We start from the raw sequence: 25,163 nt of genomic DNA on the forward strand, positions 1-25,163 counted from the left end.
TCCAACTTGTTGATTCCCAGCGCCGAAATCTGAGCAATCCACTGCACCGGCCAAAACAGCGGTGTTAAGATTGACGGTGCTTTTCTGCCTGGGAATCTCCGGACTCTGCACCAAAAACTGGCGCGCTAAGGCACCAGCAAAACCACCGCGCCGGCCGCAAGAGTCGCCCTGGCGACCCGTGGGGCTCCTCTGCTGGGAATCTCCTGGTCTGTGAGCCACAAATATTCGTCTGAAAGTGTGGTGTCCTCTCGTTCTCTGCGCTTTCACTGGGAGCTAGGAGCCCAAGCTGCTAGTGATCAGCCATCTTGGATCTCTCTCTCAGATTGTTATAAATTTAGGAAGTTAAGTATAATTCCTATGGTAACCACACACACAAAAATAAACTAAAAAATATGCACAAAAGGAAATAAGAAGGAAGACAAAATGCTTCACTACAAAAATAAACACACAAAAAAAGAATGTTGAAAACGATAGACAAAAAAAGGTATAAGGTAAGCCTGGGCAACAAAATAAGACCTTATCTTTATTAAAAATACAAAAAAACTAGCTGGGCATGGTGGAATGTATAGCCTAGCTACTTAGCTACTTGGGAGATTGAGGCGGGAGGACTACCTGAGCCTGAGGAGGCTGAGGATGCAGTGAGCCATAATCATGCCACTGCCCCTCAGGATAGGTAGACAGTGAGACCCTGTCTCCAAAAATAAATAAATAAATAAATAAATAAATTAATTAATTAAAAAAAAAGGTGTAAGACATACAGAGAACAAATAGCAAAATGGCAGAAGTCCTTCCTTATCAGTAATTACAATAAATGTAAGTGAATTAAACTCTCCATCAAAAAGGAAAAACGGATTTTTAAAAACTCATGATTGAACCATAAGCTATCTACAAGAGACTTTCTTTCTCTTTCTCTCTTCCTCCTTCCTTCCCTCTGTCTCTCTCTCTCTTTTCTTTTCCTTCCTTCCTTGCTGCCTCCCTCTCTTTCTTTTTTTTTGAGACAGAGTCTCACTCTGTCACCTAGGCAGGAGTGCAGTAGTGCCATCTCAGCTAACTGCAACCTCTGCTTCCCAGGTTCAAGTAATTCTCCTGCCTCAGCCTCCCAAGTAGGTGGGGTTACTGGCACCCACCACCACACTCTGCTAATTTTTGCTTTTTTTTTTTTTTTTGAGATGGAGTGTCACTCTATCACCAGGTTGGAGTGTAGTGGCACAATCTCAGCTCACTGCAACCTCCACCTCCCAGGTTCAAGTGATTCTCCTGCCTCAGTCTCCCAAGTAGCTGGGACTACAGGTGCACACCACCATGCCCAGCTAATTTTTGCATTTTTAGTAGAGATGGGGTTTCACCATGTTGGCCAGGATGATCTCGATCTCAACCCCGTGATCCAACCACCTCAGCCTCCCAAAGTGCTGGGATAACAGGAGTGAGTCACTGCCCCCGGCCCTAATTTTTTTATTTTTAGTAGAGATGGGGTTTCATCATGTTGGCCAGGCTGGTCTCGAACTCCTGACCTCAGATGATCCACCTACCTCGGTCTCCCAAAGTCCTGGGATTACAAGTGTGAGCTGCCATGCCCAGCCAAGAGATTAACTTGAGATCCAAGACACAAATAAGTAGAATGCAAAAAGGTATCCCAAGCAAATGGTAACCAAGAAAGCTGGGGAGGCTGTACTAGTATTAGAAAAAAACAGACTTTAAGCAAAAACTGTCATGAGAGACAAAGGAGGATATTATACACTAATAAAAGGATCAGTTCATCAAAAAAACATAATGTATACATATATTCACCAAACAACAGAGTCCCAAAATATATGAATCAAATACTGATACTGACGTAAGAGAGAAACAGTTTTACAATAAATGCTGGAGACCTCAACACACTACACTAAAAAAAATGGACAGAACATCTACACAAAAGATCAGTAGTGAAATAACAGAACTAACAGACATATAAGCAATAACTAGATCTAGCAGACATATACAAGCATTCTAACAACAGAATACACATTGTCCCCGAGTGCACATAAAACATTCTCCAGAACAGAACATATGTTGGGCCACAAAACAAGTATTAATACATTTTAAAAGATTAAAGTCATCTGGGATGCTGGCTCACACCTGTAATCCCAACACTTTGGGAGGCCAAGACAGGTGGATCACTTGAGGTCAGGAGTTCGAGAAAAGCCTGGCCAAGATGGTGAAACCCCATCTCTAATAAAAATGCAAAAAATTAGCTGGGCATGGCAGTGGGCACGTGTAATCCCAGCTACTCCGGAGGAGAACTGCCTGAACCCAGGAGGCAGAGGTTGCAGTAAGCCAAAGTTGCGCCACTGCACTCCAGCCTGGGTAACAAGTGAAACTCAGTCTCCTAAAAAAAAAAAAAAATTAAAACCATAAAAAGTATTTTCTCCAACCACAATGGAATGAAACTAAAAACAGAAGTAAAACTGGAAAACACACACATATGAAAATTAAGCAATATACTCTTAACGAATGGGTCAAGGAGGAAAATGTAAAGAAAATTAGAAAAATACTTTGGAACAAATGAAAATGACAATGTACAGGAGGCTGAGGCAGGAGGATTGCCTGGGCCTGGGAGGCAGAGTTTGCAGTGAGCCAAGATCATGCCACTGCACTCCAGCCCAGACAACAACAGAGTAAGGGCCGGGCGCAGTGGCTCACGCCTGTAATCCCAGCACTTTGGGAGGCCGAGGCGGGTGGATCACAAGGTCAAGAGATCGAGACCATCCTGGTCAACATAGTGAAACCCCATCTCTACTAAAAATACAAAAAAAAAAACAATTAGCTGGGCATGGTGGCGCGTGCCTGTAATCCCAGCTACTTGGGAGGCTGAGGCAGGAGAACTGCCTGAACCCAGGAGGCGGAGGTTGTGGTGAGCCGAGATTGCGTCATTGCACTCCAGCCTGGGTAACAAGAGCAAAACTCTATCTCAAAAAGAAAAAAAAACAACAGAGTAAGAGCCCATCTCCAAAAAAAAAAAGGAAAAAGAAAATCTGTAACACACCAAAATTTATGGGATGCAGAGGAAGCGTGCTCAGAGGGAAATTGGTGGCTAAAAGTATATTTAAAGAGAATAATAATCTCAAATCAATAATCCAATTTTATACCTTGAGGAAAAAGAAGTGAAAACTAAACCCAAAGCTAACATCAGGAAAAAAATAATTAAGATTAGAGTAGAGATAAATGAAATAAAAAACCAAAGACATAGAAGAATCAGGAAAATGAAAAATTTGCTCGTCTTTAGATAAACAAAACTGATCAAATGTTACATAGACTGACCAAGGAAAAAAGAGAGAAGATATAACTAAAATCAGACATGAATTTTTTACTACTGACATAAAAAAATTAAAATGATGATAACAAAATACTATGAACGGACAAATTAGATAGCTTAGATGAAATGGACAAATTCATCTAATGGACAAATCCAAAGAAAACGCAAATTACCTAAACTGACTGAAGAAATATAAAATTACAACAGACTTGAAGTGAAGACACTGAATCAAAAATATCCCAACAATAGGCCTGACACGGTGGCTCATGCCTATAATCCCAGCACTTTGGGAGGCCAAGGTAGGCAGACTGGCTGAGGTCAGGAGTTCGAGACCAGCCCGGCTAACATGGGGAAACCCCATCTCTACTAAAAATAGAAAAATTAGCTGGGCGTGGTGGGGTACACCTGTAGTCCCAGCTACTCGGGAGGCTGAGGAAAAAAAATCACTTAAACCCAGCGGGCAGAGGTTGCAAGGAGCCCTAGAGGTTCCAGTGAGCTGAGACCGAGCCACTGCACTCCAGCCTGGGCAACCTCAAAAAAAAAACCAAAAACTCCCAACAATGAAAAAGGTGGAACCAGATGACTTCACAAGTGAATTCCCAAAATTTATTTATTTATTTATTTACTTATTTATTTATTGACAGTCTCTCTCTGTCACCAAGGCTGGAGTGAAGTGGTGCGATCTCAGCTCATTGTAACTTCCGCCTCCCAGGTTCAAGTGATCCTTGGTCTCAGCCTCCTGAATAGCTGGGACTACAAGTGTGTCCCACCATGTCCAGCTAAATTTTTGTATTTTTAGTAGAGACGGGGTCTCACCATGTTGCCCAGGCTGATCACCAACATATGAGCTCAGGTAATCTGCCCACTTCGGCCTCCCAAAGTGCTAGAATTACAGGAATGAGCCACTGTACCCAGCCTTCACCAAAAGACTTAGGTAAGAATTAATACCAATTCTTCTCAAAATCTTCTAAACAATAGAATATTTTTATAGGGAATATTATATAGGGAATATTTCCTAACATGTTCTATGACACCTTCTCGAGATCAAAGCCAGACAGGTATCACAAGAAAAGAAAATTAACTTCTATGAATATGGATGCAAAATCTCAGCAAACTGCTAGCAAATCAAGTCCAAAAATATACTAAAAGAATTACATTGACCAAATAGGATTTATCTCAGTTTTATCCCAGGAATGTAAAAGTTGTTCAACATTAGGAAAGTTAATCAAATAATTGATCGAACAAAGAAAAAAGATTAGCACAGTTGATACAAAAAAGGCATTTGAAAAAATCCAATACACTTTCCTAATATAAACTCTAAGAAAACTAGGAATAGTAAAAAAATTCCTCAACATGATGAAGGGCATGCATTAAAAAAAAACCTGGCAATATCATACTCAAAGATTGTCTTGTTCTTACAAGACAATGACGTCTGCTTTCACCACTGTAATTTAACATTGTACTAAAAATTTTAGACAGAGCAATTAGTCTAAAAAAATGAAACAAAAGGCGTCCAAATTGGAGAGAGGGAAGTAAAGCTATATCACTCATAGATGATATGATCCTATTCATAGAAAATCGCAAAGAACCCACATGAAAGCTACTAGAGCTAATACATGAATTCAGAAGAGTTTTAGGGTATGAGACCCACATGCGTAAGCAGTTTTGTTTATATACACAATACAATAAAGTAATTGAAAAGGAAATTAAACAATTCCACTTACAAAAGCGTCTAAAAGAGTAAAATGCCCAGATAAAAATTTCAGCAAAAAGGTGAAAGACTGTACACTGAAAACTACTAACGGTATCAAGAAAGTAAAAAGGCAATATATAGAATGGAAAAAATATCTGAAAATTATGTATCTCATAAAGGTTTAATACTCAGAATATAGAAAGATGTCCTATAGCTCAACAGCCCAATTAAAAAATGAGCAAAGTAGTTGAACTGACATTTCTCCTAAGAAGATCTACAAATGGCCAAAAAGCACAGGAAAAAGATGTCAACATCATTAGTCATTAGGGAAATGCAAAACCACAAGGAGATACCACTTCACATCTACTAGGTTGATACAATTTTTTTTTTTAAAAAAAAGGAAAATAAATGCTGATGAAGAGGCAGAAATACTGGGACCCTCTGGCATTGCTGGTGGTATAGACATTATGGAAAGTAGTTTGGTGGCTCATCAAAAATTGAAATGTAGAATTACCATATGACCCAGAAATCCCACTCCTAGGTACATACCCAAAATAATGAAAACAGGGACTCAAATACTCGTATGCCAATGTTCGGTACAGATCAAAACAATTCAAGTGTCCAACAGATGAAAGGATAAACAAAATATAGTCTATCCACATAATGTAATCTTATTTGGCCACAAAAAGGAATGAAGTACTGATATATGCCACAAGATGGATAAACCCTGAAAACATGCTAAGTGAAAGAAGACAATCACAAAGACCACTTATCATATAATTTCATTGATATGACATACCCCAAATAGGCAAATCCACTGAGACAGGAAGAAAATTCGTGGTTGCTAAAAGAAGGGGGAAATAGGGAGTGAACTGCTAATGTACACAGCTCTAGACAGTGGTAAGACAGATACACAAAACCCACTAAACTGTACACTTTATAAGGGTGTTCCAGGTGCATTGGTGCATGCCTATAATCCCAGCTACTCAGGAAACTGAGGCAGGAGAACTGGAGTTCCAGACCAGCTTGGGCATAGCAAGATTCTGCCAAAAAAAAATAAAAATAAAAATAAACCGAAAAGGGTGAACTTTATATCTTAATAAAACTGTTATTTTTTAAATTCCATGACAGACATAGGCTGTCAGTATGCCCTCTTTCCATGCAATAATAATGATATGTTGACCATTTATTTAAAACCATCTTTTGACTACAAAAGAGTCTCACTTCACTGGTAGTTCTTCAAAGCCATGCTGAAAATCACTACTTTAGATCAAACTTCCATTTGGACAGATAAATCAACAAATGCTGAACCCCTAAAAGGACAGGAACTCAACCTCCATGCACAGAGGATATACACGAGAAAAGAAATTCCATGAAGTGTTACAGGAAAGATGAAAATAGAAATGCATTAGTGATTTATTTTAAAAATCACCTATTTACTATATCAACAACAAGAAATCTTATACAAGTATAGTAGTAAAGGGTGAGCTGCACAAAAATGAAAGTCATCTTTTTAAATTAAGAAATTAAGGAATGCAGTGTTAGTTCTGTTACTTTTGTTGTTGTTGTTGTTGAGATGGGGTTTCCCTCTGTTGCGCAGGCTGGAGTGCAGTGGCATGACCTCGGCTCACTGCGGCCTCCACCTCCCATGTTCAAGTGATTCTCTTGCCTCAGCCTCCCAAGCAGCTGGCATTACAGGCATTCGCCACCATGCCCGACTAATTTTTATATTTTTAGTAGAGACAGGGTTTTACCATGTTGGCCAGGCTGGTCTTGAACTGCTGAACGGCATCGCAAAGTGCTGGGATTACAGGCATGTGCCACCACACCAGACTGTTACCATTCTTTTTTATATTCTAGATTTGATTATATATATTTGAATACAGAAAGATACATCTCCATACAACACACAGGGAAAAGCTTTATTTAAGCACTGTAGATTCACGACTATAATAAGAAAACCTGAGCTTTCGTCCTAGATAGGAGCTGTGCCCTTGAGAAAGGCACTTACCCCCTCCCAGCTTCCTATTCCTTATTTGCAAAATAAAAGTTTCTAAGACTACAGAATTTGTAATCTTTACTTATGGTAGAGGAAGGCACAATGATACTGCAAATGAAAGTAGGCAAGGATTCTTTATTGACTACAGGGTAAATTTTAAGGAATCTTAAGTTTCTCTCCTCAAAATGTTCATTGCCAGTCTCTTAACAAGTCTAAATATTTAGGGATCAGTGGAGAATAATGATGTACTTTATTTATCTCTCTTTTATTTCATTTTTTGTCCAATTTTATCCCCTTCTGAAAGTTGCCTAACAGGGAAAAACTTGTAATTGTTAGCTTCTTTAATTCTAGTATATTAAGCTGGTTATATCTCCTGACCAAATCTGGATCCACTTATAATTTCTCATTGTACTGTTCGCTAAGAGTAATATTTTCTCACATTTGGTGAAATTTACATCAATGAAAAACTTTAATTTCACAAAGCTTCTCCTGTCTGTATACTTCCTTTCATATATTAATTATCACAGATTTCTGAAAAATGTGGCAGATCATCTGGGTAAGAATACTTGCAGGCTTTCAAGAAATCATATTCCGCTGGGCGCTGTGGCTCATGCCTGTAATACCAGCACTTTGGGAGGCCAATGCGGGTGGATCATGAGGTCAGTAGTTCAAGACCATCCTGGCCAACACGGTGAAACCCCATCTGAACTAAAACTACAAAAAATTAGCCAGGTGTGGTGGCACACACCTTTAGTCCCAGCTACATGGTGAAGCCTCATCTCTATTAAAAAAATAAAAATTAGCTGGGTGTGGTGGTGTACACCTGTAGTCCTAGCTACTCAGCAGGCTGAGGCAGGAGAACTGCTTGAACCCAGGAGGCAGAAGTTACACTGAGTCAAGATCGCGGCACTGAACTCCAGCCTGGGCGACAGAGTGAGACTCTGTCTCAAAAAAACAAAAAATCATATTCCATCACTGGGATAATTGCTAATAATCCTTTTGGTAACTTCTGGTAATCTTACTGCTTTAAATTACATTAAAAGCATTACTAAGTTACAGCATAAATGTGGCTTCTCTTGAACATATAAAAAGTTAATTCTTTTTATAGAAAAAAACAGAAAACATAATTAACAGAGAAAAACAAAAGCTGTGATGTGGTCCTTTCTTTTAAAAGTGATAATACCAACATCAAAACATTTTTTCCTGTTAAATGTCCACTTTGGGGTCAGTATTTTAACATGAGTTACTTTAAATCCAACCAGGGGACTCAAGTTAGTCTAGTCTGAAAGCTGAGGGAGGAGAGGAAATTATACCTTATCATTTTTAATACCAACAGGTGGGGATAAGGAACCAGAATAATCAATTGATATTAAAAGACTAATACATTAGCAAAACTCTATCAAGATAAAGTCAGAGCTATATTTTTTAAAATACTGAGTCAACAAACATCAAAATACACTATTATTAGCAAAACCAGACATATACAGTCTTGCATCACCTAACAGTGGAGATACATTCTGAGAAACGCATCGTTAGGTGATTCTGCCATGTGAAAGCCATAGAGTAGACTACACAAACCTAGATGGTATAGCCTACTACACACCTCAGCTATATTGCTCCTAGGCTATAAATCTGTGCAGCATGTGACTGTACTGAAAAGCGCAGCAATCACAACACAATGGCAAGTATTTGTGTATTTAAACATATATAAGCCTAGAAAAGGCACTATAAACATATGGTATTATAATATTATGGAACCACTGTCATAATATATGGTCTGTTGTTGACCAGAATGTTGTTATGCTGCACACAACTATGTTTGTTTCTTTGTTTTTGTTTTTTTTGAGACAGAGTCTTACTGTGTTGCCCAGGCTGGAGTGCAGTGGCATGATCTCAGCTCACTGCCACCTCTGCCTCCTGGGTTTAATTCTCCTGTCTCAGCCTCCCAAGCAGCTGGGATTAGAGGCACACGCCATCATGCCTGGCTAATTTTTGTATTTTTAGTAGAGATGGCCATGTTGGCCAGGCTGGTCTCAAACTCCTTACCTCAAGTGATCTACCTGCCTGAGGCTCCCAAAGTGCTGGGATCACAGGTGTGAGCCACTGTGCCTGGCCAGTGTAAACTCTTAATAGCAGTTTTCAATGTACTACGTGTGTGAAAAAGGGATGGAGAAGCACTGTCACTACAACTTAGGCAGTAGCCCAAACACATTAAAAAATATATATATATATATATATATACACACACACAAATATATATAACACTTAAAAAGAGTAAATGGAGCCTAGGCATGATGGTTCATGCCTATAATCCCAGCATTTTGGGAGATCAAGGTGGGAGGAAATGCTTAAGTCCAGGAATTCAAGGTCAGCCTAGGCAACATAGCAAGATCCTCTTTCTAAAAAAAATTTTAAATTAGCTGTGTATGGTGCCATGTGCCTGTAGTTCCAGCTACTCAAGACACTAAAGAGGGAAAATCACTTGAACTCAGGCAGTCCAGGTCTCAGTAAGCCATGACTGCACCACTGTACTCCAGCCTGGATAACAGAGCGAGACTCAGACTCAAAAAAACATAGCAATGGTTCTCCAGTGAATAAATTCAGCACTGCTACCACCAAAACAAGTAGAATATCAAGGCTAAGATAGAAACGGGTGAAGTAACAGATGGTCCAACATCACAGGAGAGTGTTCTACTACTCTGAGAAACATCAGTGGTTCTCAATCAGGAGTTATTTTGCCTCGCAGCAGACCTTTCTTGGTTGTCACAACTGGAAGAGAGTCTACTGGTATTTGGTGGGTAGAGGCCAGGGATGCTGCTAACACTGCATATGACACACAGGACAGCCCACACCACAGAAAATTATCTGGCCCAAAATGTCAATTGTGCCAAGGCTGAGATATCTAACCCACACCCAGAAATATCTTTTTTCTTTTTGGTAAATATTAGTGAATGGAAGATAAGCCACTGAGTCAATCACATTCTGAGTAGTATTAAAAGACTACAGAACTTTAAAAGGGTGACTTTGGAGGATTATTCCAAAACAACATGATTTATTTACAGTAGTCTGCATAAAACAGAAACATGAAGGGGAAAAAAAGCTGTCACGCTGTTCATAAACTCTCAGAGACTTACTATTGCTTCATGAAGTGAGCTTTATAATTTCTTTTTTCTGTAAGTTTTAAGGACCAAACCCAATAAGGACATAAATTTGAAACCAGAGACCTGAACAATGATCACATTCTCAAACAGTTATTCATTAATCTAGCCACTATAAATGCTAAAGCTATTATTTGTATGTATCTATATACGACATATATACATATGCATAAACATGAAGAAAGGGCGAAACCTCCAGAAACTGAAAATACAAACATTTTTAAATTCATGCCTTCTGCTCAGTCTATAAGATTTTGGTTTTTAAATGCTCATCAAAAGTAGATTCTGAGAACCACAGGTTAAAAACAAAAAAAAAACAAGGAATGTAAAAGTCAGGAAAGTATTTGTCAGATTAGTGTCAGAGACCTTTGTGAGGATGACGCCTTTATCCTCTGCATACATATCCTTATTGCAGTTCACTTGGCAGCAGAATTAGAACTGCTGAAGATAATTTGGTACGTTTTTACCTTTTTTTGTACACTGCAATTATCAATTGTTTACTGTGAGCTTGCTCTGCTCTGCCATGTTACTTAAATGACTGCAAATATTACTTAAATGATTACAACAGCATCTTCCTTGTCCTTTCTTATTTACCAAGATTAAAATGATTATTTTTTAAAAGATTTAATAGTCTGGGCACTGTAAACTCGTAAAAGTATTAAAATAGTCTTGCCTGACAAATGAAAACTTAATTTGGAAGTAATTTTTATGATTTGTTTTAAAACATCTCAATAATCATAGCTGTTTTTTAATTAAATCTAGGTAGGACCCTCAACAAATGCCTGACTCAGCGTTATTATTTTTCATATACATGCTAATTACCAGTTTAAATGCTTTAAGCAATCAATTCTAATTGAGCAACCATGTTCATGAGATAAAAATCACCTCTGAAAACTGTAATCAAGAATATCATGGTTTTCAAAAAGGTAAACTCAGATGTATTTTATGAATTGAAATACTCCCTTATCCTAAAACCCTGCTTAAAAGATGTGTTGCTTGCTATTATCTTAAATTGCTCTGGACTTCATCAATAGACCTAGTTGTTAAATTCAGGAGCAATGACAACAAATCCCAGGGCAAAGAACTGCTGAGAGTGAGATCCTCTCTTTAGAATAATCAGAGATAGATGACAAAAAGGAGCCACACCAAATACCCTTTCAAAATGCCATTAAGAATCTGGACATAAGTAAAACAAAATAAGTACATTTTTACACATCTTAAAGAAAATTCTAATTCTACCCCTCACTGGACCAGGCTTTGCTAAAAAATAAAAATCCAGCAACTTTGAAAAAGAGTAAGATGATGTTACAGGTTTCTGAAAATGAGAAATGATCCTCACTAATTAAGTGCAAAGTGAGAAAAACTGGTTCCATTACCCAGAGATTGTCAGTCACCTGATAAACAGACTTTAAGTAGAAAGACTTTAAGAACCAAGTGTCATTCTTTAAAAGCCTATAGAACTATATATGCAATTTTTACTTCCTTCACTTGACTTATACAATATTAAGATTGCCAATTTTAAGTTAAACATATACTTCTGAACCAGTTCTCCTCTTTTTAAAGATGAATTTTTTTTTTGGATCCCAGAAAGCATCAACTGAACCTTACCTACAATGTTGGCAGATTGGTTTCTCTAAATACCTCAGTTCTGTCGGTTTGAGTTTTCCAAAATCAAATGACTTTTACTCGTGTTTTAGTATTCTTGAATTAGGGCAGGTAACTGCTCACAGCTTGACTTCAAGTGAACAGGCACACAAGTACAAGACTCAGTCCTTTCCAGCACCTACAGCTCTCAGTAAAACAGTGACAGTGTAGCAAAATCTTGGCTATTTGGGGTCCAGGATCATTAATAAAATCCAAAATCTACGATGTAGTCTCATAGTTCACACAGTTCTCTTTTCAATATACCACCTTCTCCTTTTTTTTTTTTTAAACATGACTCTAAATGTTTTTAATATATTTTTAACTTCACATTTCAAGAACGGTATTATTATATTTTATGCATTACTTTTTAATATACAAGCCACAACCAAAGAACAGTTTTTCATTAATCACATATAAACCCTCATATTCCATCTTAATTTAAATTGATGAATGTTTTTATTAATTAAAAAAAACCCTACATCCTTTTAATGGAAACAACTATTTCTACCTAAAAAGTTACAGAAATGCACCCACAAACAACTTTACCAATGGCAAAATTAACCTCAAAATTTTGGTCAAAAAATCATAAAGTTACAATAATTCCTATGCTCTTCCAGCTACCAAGGGTCACACGAAAAAATATTTTTTACCCAAATGAACAGTCCTGGAAAACCAAAGAAATATAAGCTAGCTTTATGTTCTTTTTCCCCCTCTATCCTAAGACTTCAATTTCCACCTTTTATTGAAAGGAAATAAACAGCTAGCTTCCTGTTCAATCACTAGCTTACAGCCAGTCTTTTACACATCACAGAACACAACCCGCCTCCTCCTTTACTTCTCTCAAATGTCTCTTATCTTAATTTAAACTTGTTGAAACATGAGACCATTTTACCACACTAATGCTTTCCTGTGAAATTTATCTTACTTATTTCAACATTAAGAATACAAGAAAAGTCAAGATACCCATAGATTACTTCTTATTCCTAAAATATTTGAATTTAGATAACGAAGACTTAGTACCCATGAAAGTGAAAATTTGATTTGCTAAAATTTATAATATTGAAATTCATAGGCAACGGTTTAATCTTCTGTTCTTGCTATTGTACACAACTAGAAAAAGCACGTCAACTCGTCTTTCTATTCCAATTACATGAAAACCTAAGACAGCTAACACGGCTATCAATAAAAAGGATTACCTTTTTTTAAAGCTAAATATTACTTTAACCCTATACTTTCTTTTAAAAATGGGATGCCTTAGCAAAACTAAGCTAGATGAATTCTTTTGTGCTTGAATGAACAACAGGAAAGCAAAGCCTCCAGGCCTTTGGGGAGGAACCTCTTCCCTGCAGCCCTGCTCTGATGTGCTTGGGAGATAAGGCTCCATAGTGACACTTAAGGAAAGGCCTGTTCACATTTGAATTTCTGCATTCCTCAAGAACAATTCATGGCAATAACTAACTTTGCAGAAGAGCTACATGAAAGCTTTGGCCAATGAATGAGGGTCATCTGCTCTTTATCACAAGGGTAAACCTCATCCTGGTCAGTTTCTAACCTTTTAACCCTGTGAATTCCTAATTTACACATGAATAATGGAATTCTTGCCTAGAGTGCAACTTTCAGCTTCTAGTTCCTAAGTTTAGAAACCAAGACTTGATTGCCTGTGTGTTAAAAATCTAAAACTTGCACAGATTAAAATTTTAGATTTCCAGGTGCTGTACTACTGTGCTTCTGTACAACCAAAAAATATGTTTACTGACAAAATCCTTGACTAAGAAAAAGAACACACTTGTACCCTGCTGCTATCAATACCTAAAAAAGAACTAGCTTTAAAAACAAGGGGGAAAAGAAAATCAGAATGTCCACTTAATGCCTATTATCTTCCTGTTTAAGATATATATATCTCTCTGAACACAGGCTAAAGGGATTTGAACCTCCATCATCTAAACTTATTTCTTAGATATCACAACTTTGTTCATTTAAAAAATACATAAAATATAAAAACTACTTCACCATAACAGCCTGCAAAATGATTCACATGTAATCTTTTATCATTAGTGATAATTTCTATAAAGACACAAAAATCTAAGATATTTAAAAAGCCAGTTCTGACATTTTGTTTGTTACCCCTATCACATACCATTCAGATTTTATTTATGAAGTTAGAAAGCCCTGTATTTTTCCAAAAGTATTTCTGGAAGCCCTAGAATTCTGTCAGGCTTCTCAGGAGGTCCTGGAAACAATGTATGGTCATGACAAATGCTTCATCTTCTCATGGGCTATCTGGACACCTCCACTACCTACTCCCTATCCCGGGAAGATAAGTTACACTTCCTGGATATGAAAACACAAGATTGTACAAACCCCAAAAGTGGAAAAATTACAACTCTACAGAACAAGTTTACAATGGACAAAAATTGAAAGAACAGAATATAAGCATAAAAAGCACACTATCTTTAAAACAGTACTATACAGAAAAACCATTACTCCATGAAAAAAATAATTACTGGCCAATGATAACAGGGAGGGAGAGAGTGAGGCGGGCAGGCAGGCAGAGGGAGGGGAGGAAAGAGGAACAAGAGAAGGAGGGAGGGGGAGGAGGGTAGGGAGAAAGGAAAGAAGAGGGGAAGGTAAGGAAGGAGAATGGGAGGGGAAGGGGAGGGAGGAAAGGGACAGGAGGAAGGAAGGGGGGAGGGGGGAGGGAGGACAGAAGGAAGTAGGAAGGGAGGGAGAAGGTGGGGGAAGGAAGGAAGAAGGAAAGGAGAGAGGGAGGGAGGGAAGGAAAGAAAAGGAAAGGAAAAATCAGAAATCCTCTCAGTTTTATGCTATTCTTTGGCAAGGGTGGGAGTATGGATAGAACTGCAAAGCTCTGATTTTTCTGATGTATCAATATAGAAATATCTTTGTTTGCAATTTATTTTATACAATTAATCATTACTGCAGAATAAAATAAATTACTAATATAAGGGTGGCATAAATGTGACCAAGAACTGTTAACAGTAAAGACACCTAGGAAATTCCTGCCAACAGCTTCCTAAATTTCAATTGTATAGAACTTGAGACAACTATTTCCTAAAAATTATGCTTTCTTTTCTTCTTAAAGAGATGGGAGTCTCACTCCAGGCTGGACTCAAATTCCAGGGCTCAAGGAATCTTCCTGCTTCAGCCTCCTAAATAGCTGGGATTACAGGCTAACCACCAGCCCAGCTAAGATTACGCCTTTATCTCAAGAACTCCATCTACCTATTCCTCAACTTGTAAATGATCGATTTGTAAGTATAGTGCAAAATCTACCTTTTGTGGATTAACCAAAGTATGCGGGTAGAATGCCTTAAACATTTTTTTTTTTTTGTAAGCGGGTTTTCATTTTTCCAAAAATTGCACCAAGGTAAAATAAAGCAAAGCTCTAGTTGATGCGGGTGTGTTGGTTAGGAGTTACCAGTACTGCCCTCACTATGTGCTCATTGGACAGCAGCACAACCCCAAGAAAAGGATGATTAAAGGCCTTAAAACGTTTTAGGATTAATTTTGCTTTTCGAGATTTATAGTCTATTCATCTTGAGACCTGTGTGTTTCATCACCTGAGAAAGGTGTAATGCCTCAGTGGGAACGAGGAGTTCAGTACCTGTCCTAGGCCCATCTTTACACTCAACAGCTACAGGTCAACCACCGAGCAGTGGATCACTTGGGCAAATGGTTGATCTGATGGGGTTGTTAACAGAAAAGAAATCATTAGATAGCAAACTTTATGGCAAAGGGGAAAAGTGAGGAGATCTGGGTTTAAGTCCATTAGCCATAATATGGAAATGGTCTTAATCTCTTTCCCTCCCAGCAGGAAAAGACCAGGAATACTTCAAAGGCTTAAAAGAGAGTGACCAATGCCCTCTCCTACAATTAAAAGGCAACATGGGTGATCCAAAAGCAGTCAGAGAAATGGAAGGTTGGGCTATAAGAAAGATTTAGCACTAAGAGCCATCTGCAAAGCAGAAAAATTTGCTTGCAATTGTTTTCATCAATTACAAATTTCCATAAGACTAAATTTTAGAACAACTTTTGTTGCGTTAGCCAAACTTCTACATCCAACTCTTCATATTGCGTGAAACACTTAAAATTTTTATAAAGTCACCTCTACAAGTTTTATTTTACTTGATGTTCTAAACCTAACTTCTGTTCTCAATTACTCATTTGAATTTATATTTGTATTTTTTTCAGACTTCTCTATATGCCTCAGCATCAACTATTATCCCCAGTAAAATTCTTACTATAAGCATGACTTAAAGGGTTATTATATTAATCAAGCAAGAAATCATCAAAATGTAGCAATGAAAATTGTCAACAACCAAAAACTTAAACACTTACTTGATAAGGTAAGATGAGCTTTTTGACTAAGAATGGCTCCGTATTTGTTCACTGCCAAGCACTGATAAAATCCTTCATCGGACTGCTCTCCTCGCCTGCCTTCCACCTCGCTGATGTATAAAGAGCCGTTAGAAAGAACCTCGATTCGTTTATTTTCAGACACTTTTGCTCCGTTTTTCAACCATGTGACCTTAATAGGAACTTCTCCGTGAGCCTGGCAATCTAAAACGACTGGGTCCTTTCTTGTGACAGTTACATCCTGTGGTTCTTTTATAAAAAACAGTTCGCTAAAGCACCACACTCCTATAAGGAAAAAAGGAGAATGGCACATCGAGAATTATAGGCATAAAATGATTACTTAACACACGACTGTAAAACACGTATTCAGGGTACAATAAGACAAAGTTTAACAAATCTTTTTAGTTAACTTACAAACGCTTAATGAACCAATCTAAATTTCGGCAAACCCTTTCAACAAGTCAGAGAAATCACTTTTTACATCTTCACTTGCACAGGGAAGATTTCAATAACTTCTATTCCTTGTACAAATTCTGTTCTCAACTTCCTCGCTAGAGTTTCAAAATCATGAGGAAAACTCTTGAGCACAAGCTGTTTGCGACTTTTACAAGCTTGTCAAAAAGATCTTGAACAGAGTAAGTCGTAAAAGTCTAATTTTACAAGAAATCATTAGCAAAACTCCAACTCTGTGAACAAGCAAGTTTATTTCCTTGTCCCTTGAAGTGTTTTTGGAACCCCTGGCATTTACTCCTTTGGGAACTGCGTTTATCTTTTGTGACAAATTACAAGTTTGCATTTTTCTATCTGCCCTTTTACAGCAGGGACTCTGTCTCCTCTCCTTGAAAGAAAACCATTTACTTAATTTCTGCAGAGCAAGCTAGGTATTTAAAAGACAAACAATAGACTTTGAAAAGTTGGTAACTCTTGCGGCTTGTACTCAGTGGGTGATCGGATTAGGAAACTTTTATTTCACTTTTTTAGAACTACCAACTGTTAGAAAAAAATGTGTGACTAATTGGTCCTTACTGTCTAATAGGGATAGGAGATTGCTTAATCAACCAATACACATTTTTATCAGAGCAGAGGAAAGGCTTTATCCCAAGCATATACACATCGCCCCTGGCCCCTGCCAGGATAAAGCATTCGATGACCAACTAATACTCTGTCACCTCCTGCATTTAGAGCACAGGCCTTAAAGGCTTGCATATTGATTGGGAGCGAATGGAGTATGGGGGTGTGAGGTGGAAGAGTTGTTTCATCTTCCTCCCGATCGTTTTGGATCCTTGACTACAAATCCCCAGGAACAATTTGTTTCTCCTCAAGGCAGGTCCTCCGAATCCTCATTCCTCAGGGCTCCCATAAGGTACAACCAGGGAGACGCGAGCCACCCTAACAGCCCAGCGCTGCGCGCCGACCACTCCGGAAGACGCCCATTGTGTTCCTGAGCCACATCTGACTTTGATCCTCTTTTCAAGCCTAACAGAAACTAACCACTTGAGAAAAACTCTGGCGTTTGTAACTTGCAAATAACCCTTTCTCCTGAACACCTCTCCTACCGTCACCCCAAGTACTTTACACTTTTATCTCTTTTAGGAAAAATGAGTTCATCCAAGTTTGTGTAAGGCGAACCTAGAATATGGAAAAATCTTCAGATCCATACACACCTCATGCCCCGACCACAAATATCTAGCTGTGGAAAATACATCCTATTTATCTATTTCCAGCTTCGAAGACCTTTCTCCTTCCCCCGCTGGGGCACAAATCGGCCACTTCACTCCCAACCCTGTCAATTCCACCCTCCCATCTCTTCATGGCTTGATCCGGACCCGGAAAGCTGGTGCCGACTTGGGCTATGAGTTCACCTATTCCCTCTCGCAGCCCTAAAAAGTGGGGGAACTCCCACTGCAGACACGGGAAGCCGCGCGGAACCGCGGCGCCCCCTGCGCGGCGAGGCAGCCACTAAGGAAACAATATAAATAAAGCCACGTGCGGCCGCGGCAGCCCCGGCGGGCGGGCGGGCTGCCCGGAGCCCGGCTGGTCGCGGAGGCGGGGACGCGGCCGGAGCCGGGACAATGGCGCGAGAAGTAAGAGACCAGAGTGGACAGCAGCCGCCAGAACTCCGTAGACCGGGGCGCGCGGCAGGGAGGGGCGTGCGCCCGGAGAGGCTCCAGTAGCCCTGCCCGCGCCGCCGCAGAGGTCGCGGGCAACTCGTGTCTGCAGCCGGCGGCTCGGGACAGGCCACGGGGCGGGGACAGGCCACGGGGCGAGAACAGGGGCCAGTGGTCAGCGCCACTACGGAGGACCCCGCCGCACGCTCCCCCGCCCCACCGTTTCCTCTTTCCCCATCCCACTCGCGCCTGCTCCCGCCCCACAGAGGCAAGAGAAAGCAGAAGAAAGCCGCCCACCTGGCACGGGGCTGAGCAGCAGCAGGAGCAGGAGAGTGCGGAGCAGCATCCCCGGCGGCCGCAGCCGGACGAGGGATCGCAGAGGAGGCGCCATTCAGCGGAGCCGCGCGGGCATGCTCCCCGGCCGCCCCGAGCCGCTGTCCGCCTGCCGCCCCCGCCCCGGGCGCTCGCCGCTCGGCGGCTGGACGCACGTAGCCCGGCTCCCCGCTCCGGCTGTGGCAGCGGCGTGGCGTGGCGTGGCGTGGCGCAGCGCGATGCGGGTCTCTGCGGCTGCGAGGCCGGTGCTCGAACGGCCGCTCGCGAGAAGCTAGGGGCCTGAGAGTCCGGCTGGGGGCGGAGTGAGGCGGCGGCTGCAGAGGGCGGGGGCGGCGGAGTGGACAGCGCCGCGGCCGCCGGCCTGGGACTACTTTCTACATCTGGCCCCTGGTCTGGGACCGGGAGGTTGGCGCGGCCGGCGGAGGGAGACGCTGGGAGGGGGCCGGGGGCGGCCGGGTCGCGGCTATGGGGGGAGGGGACGGGCCCCGCCGGACAATGCACCTGGGGGTCAAGCCCCGACTGAGGGTCTCCGGCCCGCGTCCCCGCCCCTTCTGCCTCCGCGCCACCGTCAGGGACAGAGCCACAAAGGCCGAGCCTCCCGGCCGAGCCAGCCTCCGGGGCCCCTCTCCAGCGGCTAGCGGAGGATTGGGGAAGGGGGAGGCCGGGGAGGGCTGGTGTTGAGAGACAGGGAAAGGCCGGAGGCTTCTCCCCTGATAGCCCTCGCCCACCCCCTCCTTCCCTCACACGCAGAGGCCCTGTGCAGGGAAATCTCACTCTTTCCCACTTCAGAGATTTGTCAGCTCCACTGGAGGCATCTCCGGGTGATAAGCCCCCGGAGATGCCCCCGTGCATTTGGGCACAGCTCTTCTCCCTGCCCCCATTAGATGCGGCGCGGGCTTAAAAATATCTCCGAAGAATGTTCTCAAATGAACAATCGCCTTTAGGGGAGAGGGTTTATTATCTCTTCTTCAAGTTAGTCAAGTTCTTTCATTTGTGAGAACTGTGCACACAAAAGGTTCTGTCCTGAGAGCAGAGGCGAGATCAGGGGATTTCTAGATTCTGTGGGCTTGCTATGAGAAGCGGGCTTTGATAGATTACTTGGTTATAAATTAAGACACAAATGTTGTGAATTTGTTCACATCTAAATTTAATTAAGGATAACAGGAGTTGAAACGTAAGTTTAAAGAATATAATCAGATTGTTAAACGTGTGGATCACAGAGAGCGTTTACATATGGATTAACATTTGCTAATCCAAAACTAAATCTGTGGCACATGATGAGGGCACAGGCTAAAAGCTAGCCGTCATGAAGGCTGCTGACAGAAAGCTAGTTTTGGTCACCAAAACATCAACACACTGCCTTTAGCATGTTCCAGAAATCCTCCTGGCCCGATGTGGTGGCTCATGTTTGTAATCCCAGCACTTTGGGAGGCCGAGGCAGGCGGATCACTTGAGGTCAGGAGTTTGAGACCAGCCTGGGCAACATAAGGAGACCCCCGTCCCCCCCCAAACTTATCTGCTCCGGTAGTCTCAGCTACTTGTGAGGCTGGGGTGGGAGGATCGCTTGAGACCAGAAGTCGAGGCCGGGGTGAGCTATGATCAGGCCACTGCACTCCAGCCTGTTTCCAATAAATAAATAAATAAACTCTCCTGATGAAGTAGTGAAAAAAAAAAAAGTTTCGAACTTTAGTCTAGCACTACCTTCCCCCCTTAAGCTCGTTATACTAAGGAACAGAATATTTAGCAATTTCAACTTAACTGCATGTAAAACAGTAATATCCTTGGTATATTGCTTCCAAAACTGTATTTGAAACTTAAATGAAACTGGACTATTTCTAAGCATCAGAATAAAGGTGCATTGGAAGGGAAGACGTTTAGAGGTAATAAAATGAAACATTTGCAAGGATGTTTTAAATATCTGATAATTCAAATTTACACAAAATGATATTCCTGTTTGCCATTTCACCTTTTTTTTTTCCTTTCTTTTTCTTTTGAGATGAAGTCTCTGTTGCCGAAGCTGGAGGGCAATGACACAATCTCGGCTCACTGTAACCTCCACCTCCCGAGTTCAAGAGATTCTCCTGCCTCAGCCTCCTGAGTAGCTGGAACTACAGGCACATGCCACCATGTCCAGCTAATTTTTGTATTTTTAGTAGAGATGGGGTTTCACTATGTTGGCCAGGCTGGTCTTGAACTCCTGACCTTGTAATCTGCTTGCCTCGGCCTCCCAAAGTGTTGGTGGCGTAAGCCACTGCACCCAGCCTATTTTTTTTAATTGTAGGACATTCTCCCTCTTCCCTTTCTCCCTGTTCCCTTTCCATCGATCCCAAGTGCTCATATTTCCTGAATAACACAGTACATGTCTTGGACACTTACATTTTCTCTCATGTATAATACTTGTCTTATATCATGTGCTAGGCTACATAAGCTAATTAAGGACTTGTTATCTAGTTCTGGGATTCTCCACAATTTCCATCCAGCACAACATATAGTGTGTAACACTGCAGTCGTTAAAAGCCTGGTTTGGGTGTCTAACAGACTAGCATTCAAATTTCAGAGTTATACAGACAAGTCACTCATGTGCTCAGACCTAATTCATTTAATGAGACTAAGAATAATACTGATGGGGGCTGGACGAGGTGGCTCACGCCTGTAATCCCAGCACTTTGGGTGGCCAAGTTACGTGGATCACCTGAGGTCAGGAGTTCAAGACCAGCCTGGCCAACATGGCAAAACCCCATCCCTACTAAAAATACAAAAAATAGCTCGGGAAGCTGAGGCAGGAGAATCGTTTGAACCCAGGAAGCAGAGGTTGCAGTGAGTGGAGATCGTGCCATTGCACTCCAGCCTGGGCGACAGAGCAAGACTCCATCTAAAAAAAAAAAAAAAAAAAGAACAACACTCACTGATGGGCTGCTGTGATATAAAATGATGCATGGAAAATACCTGGTGCAAAGTTCTATAAATCCTTGCAATTATTATTATTTAGTAAGTAAATATTCCCAATAGTGACAAATCTTTGTTTTTTCAGAGTGGGCTTGATATTGAAAAATTTTTAGGAGTCAAAGCTGATTAATTTGTTTGGTGATTATGCTGATAGTGACTCTAATGAGTTTCTAAGCTGGTCCTGAAAGAGGTTAGAAGTGCCTGGGTGTCTAACTTCCCAAAGCTACCTCCTTGGAGAATAAATGTCATGGAGATAAACAACTACCTAAGCCCTATTGGCTTTTGTATTCTAAAACAATTGTTTTTAGACCAGAAAGAGTAGAGTCAATATAATTAAAGAGAATTGAAATCTGAGGGTAGGTTTAAAAAACAATACAGATTATTTCTTTAACAAATTCAAGTCTTAAGTCCCAATTCTGAGGGGGGAAAAATCACATAACTTCACCCATCAAGTTACAGAGCTGTAGCAAGTATCTTCAAGCCTTCTGACCTCTCATCATTATCAAGTTCTATAAAATCATAGGGCCATTTGCAGAAGTGTTTGAACCACAGTGGCAAAGACAGTAAAAGTCTAGTGAGTTGTTCGATTTTTCATTTAACAAATAATTACTGTGCCCTACTATGATGATTAGAAGACTAGGCCCTGATGTGGATCACCTGCCATGATATTAACATTTCAGTAATCACTCCTGACGAGCTTAATATTTATCATCAGAAATATTTTGAAATTGGTTATTTTTAAAGTGAGTTGTGGCTGGGCATAGTGGCTCACGCCTGTAATCCCAACACTTTGGGAGGCTGAGGTGGGCAGATGGATTGTGTCCAGGAGTTTGAGACCAGCCTGGGCAACATGGGGAAACCCCATCTCTACAAAAAATACAAAAAAAAAAAAAAATTAGCTGGGTGTAGTGGTACATGCCTGTAGTCCCAGCTACGCAGGAGGCTGAGGTGGGAGAACTCCTTTAGCCTGGGAGGACGAGGCTACAGTGAGGTGTGATCATGCCACTACACTCTAGCCTGGGCAGCAGAGTGAGATCCTATCTCAAAAATAAGTAAAGAAAACTACAGGAGCTCTTTCCTTTTGCTGCTGCCACCACAACCATGAGTATGCTCAGGCTTCAGAAGAGGCTTCCCTCTAGGGTCCTCCGCTGTGGCAAGAAGAAGGTCTGGTTGGACCCCAGTGGCACCAGTGAAATCACCAATGCCAACTCCCATCAGCAGATCCGGAAGCTGATCAAAGATGGGCTGATCATCCACAAGCCCATGACTGTCCCATTTCCGGGCTCGATGCCCAAACAACACCTTGACCCACCAAAAGGGCAGGCACATGGGCATAGGTAAGTGAGAGGGTACAGCCAACGCCCGAATGCCAGAGAAAGTCACATGGATAAGGAGAATGAGGATTCTGCACCTGCTACTTGGAAGATAACATGAATCTAAGAAGATTGATCGCCACATGTATCACAGTCTGTACCTGAAGGTGAAGGGGAATGTGTTCAGAAACAGGCAGATTCTCATGGAACACATCCACAAGCTGAAGGCAGACGAGGCCCACAAGAAGCTCCTGGCTGACCGGGCTGAGGCCCGCAGGTCTAACACCAAGGAAGCACACAAGAAGAGCACCTCTAGGCCAAAAAGGAGATCATCCAGACTTTGTCCAAGGAGGAAGAGACCAAGAAATAAAAGCTCCCCCTTTGTCTGTACATAATGGCCTCCCTGATTACATAGATGAGCCATTAAAATAAGCCTTTATCTGCAAAAGGTAAAAAGAAAACTATAAATAAAAACAAAAGTGAGTTGTAACTATTGGGATTGTAAAATGGTGCAACTGCTATGGGAAATAGTATGGAGTTACTAAAAATAATTAAAAATAGACCAGGTGCAGTGGGTCACACTTGTAATTCCAACACATTGGGAGTCCAAGGTGGCATATCATTTGAGGTCAAGAGTTTGAGACCAGCCTGACCAACATGGTGAAACCCCCTCTCCACTAAAAATACAAAAAAAATTAGGCGGGCATGGTGGCAAATGCCTGTAGTCCCAGCTACTCAAGAGGCTGAGGCACGAGAATTGCTTGAATCCAGGAGGCAAAGGTTGCAGTGAGCTGAGATCACACCACTGCACTCCAGCCTAGGTGACAAGGCAAGACCCCGTCTCCAAAAAAAAAATTATTAAGAGGGGCTGGGTGCAGTGGCATGTGCCTGTAGTCCCAGCTGCTGAGGAGGCTGAAGAAGGAGGATCACCTGAAGCCAAGAGTTTGAGGCTAGCCTGGGCAATATAGTCAGACCCTATCTCTAAAAATGAATAAATAAAATAAAAATTATTGATGGTAAATTTATGTGTTTTTTACCACAATAAAAATAATTGCACATAAATGCATAGGAAATGCAGTGATAAAGGCTAGGCATAGTGACTCACGCCTGTAATCCCAGCACTTTGGGAGGCCGAGGCAGGCAGACTGCCTGAGGTCAGGAGTCCAAGACCAGCCTGGCCAACACAGTGAAACCCCATTTCTACTAAAGATACAAAAATTAGCTGGGTGTGGTGGCACATGCCTATATTCCTAACTATCGAAAGGCTGAGGCAGGAGAATCACTTGAACCCAGGAGGCGAGGTTGCAGTGAGCTGAGATCGCATCACTGTACTCCAGCCTGGGTGATAGAACAAGACTCCATCTCAAAAAAAAAAAAAAAAAGGAAATGCCGTGATGATGATGAGGTAGAAGCCTATATTTGCCAATAATTGTGGATGGGTGTAGGTCAAAGAAAATAGAAAAGCAGCTGGGCACGGTGGCTCACGCTGGTAATCCCAGCACTTTGGGAGGCTGAGGTGGGTGGATTACTTGAGGCCAGGCGTTTGAGACTAGCCTAGCCAACATGGTGAATCCCCAACTCTACTAAAAATACAAAAATTAGCTGGGCATGGTGGCTTGAGCCTGTAGTCCCAGCTACTCGGGAGGCTGAAGCAAGAGAATTGCTTGAACCCAGGAGGCGGAGGTTGCAGTCAGCGGAGACTGCACCACTGCACTCCAGCCTGGGCAAGAGAGTGAGACTCTGTCTCAAAAAAAAAAAAAAAATTAGCCAGGTATGGTGGCTCGTGCCTGTAATTCCAGCTACTCAGGAGGTTGACGTAAGAGAATGGCTTGAACCCAGGAGGTGGCGGTTGCAGTGAGCCAATATTGTGCCATTGCACTCCAGCCTGGGCAACAACAGAGAAACTCCATCTGAAGAAAGAGAGAGAGAGAATGAGAGAGAGAGAGAGAGAGTGGAGGGAGGGAGGGAGTGAGAGAAGGAAGGAAGGGAGGGAGGGAGGGAGGGAGGGAGGGAAGGGAAGGGAAGGGAAGGAGATAGTTTTATTTCAACAAGAGATTTGACCCCTCGAATCTCATGATATTCTTACGCATTAGATGAAGAAATGTTGATTGGGCATTAAAGGGATTATGTAAGATAACATTGGATGGAAGCTTCTATTCACTCCCGCTCAAAAACTCTGTTGCCAAGTACCTCCCTGGAACCTTTTAAAAACCCACTCTCCATTAAGTTTCTCTTGCTGCTGCCCATGTTTCTGCTCTCAGTGACTCTGTCTGAGCCATTGCATTAGAATGGGCTCTCAA

At 41.5% G+C, this 25,163-nt stretch overlaps 1 protein-coding gene, 1 non-coding gene and 1 pseudogene across 2 annotated transcripts in view; 1 reads left to right on the forward strand and 2 right to left on the reverse strand.

The window, feature by feature from the left end:
- The window catches only part of PRTG (protogenin), a 124,844-nt gene extending 107,247 nt beyond the window's left edge, over positions 1–17,597 (reverse strand). The window contains exons 1-2 of the mRNA XM_064365723.1: positions 17,579–17,597; positions 16,146–16,448 (exon numbers count right to left, since the gene is read on the reverse strand). Coding sequence (XP_064221793.1) covers positions 16,146–16,448; positions 17,579–17,597 — 322 coding nt within the window. The remainder of the gene's footprint in view (positions 1–16,145; positions 16,449–17,578) is intronic.
- LOC135270476 (U4atac minor spliceosomal RNA) lies at positions 15,154–15,284 on the reverse strand. Its single transcript, XR_010338650.1, has one exon. It is a non-coding gene; the product is annotated as a U4atac minor spliceosomal RNA (small nuclear RNA).
- Positions 17,598–21,721: 4,124 nt separating the features above from the next.
- LOC105729158 (large ribosomal subunit protein eL19-like) lies at positions 21,722–23,233 on the forward strand (annotated as a pseudogene).
- The last annotated feature ends 1,930 nt before the right edge of the window (positions 23,234–25,163 follow it).

This window comes from Aotus nancymaae, unplaced genomic scaffold (genome assembly GCF_030222135.1).
Source record: "Aotus nancymaae isolate 86718 unplaced genomic scaffold, 86718_ANA_hifiasm-v0.15.2.pri h1tg000062l, whole genome shotgun sequence".
Taxonomy (NCBI): Eukaryota; Metazoa; Chordata; class Mammalia; order Primates; family Aotidae; genus Aotus; species Aotus nancymaae.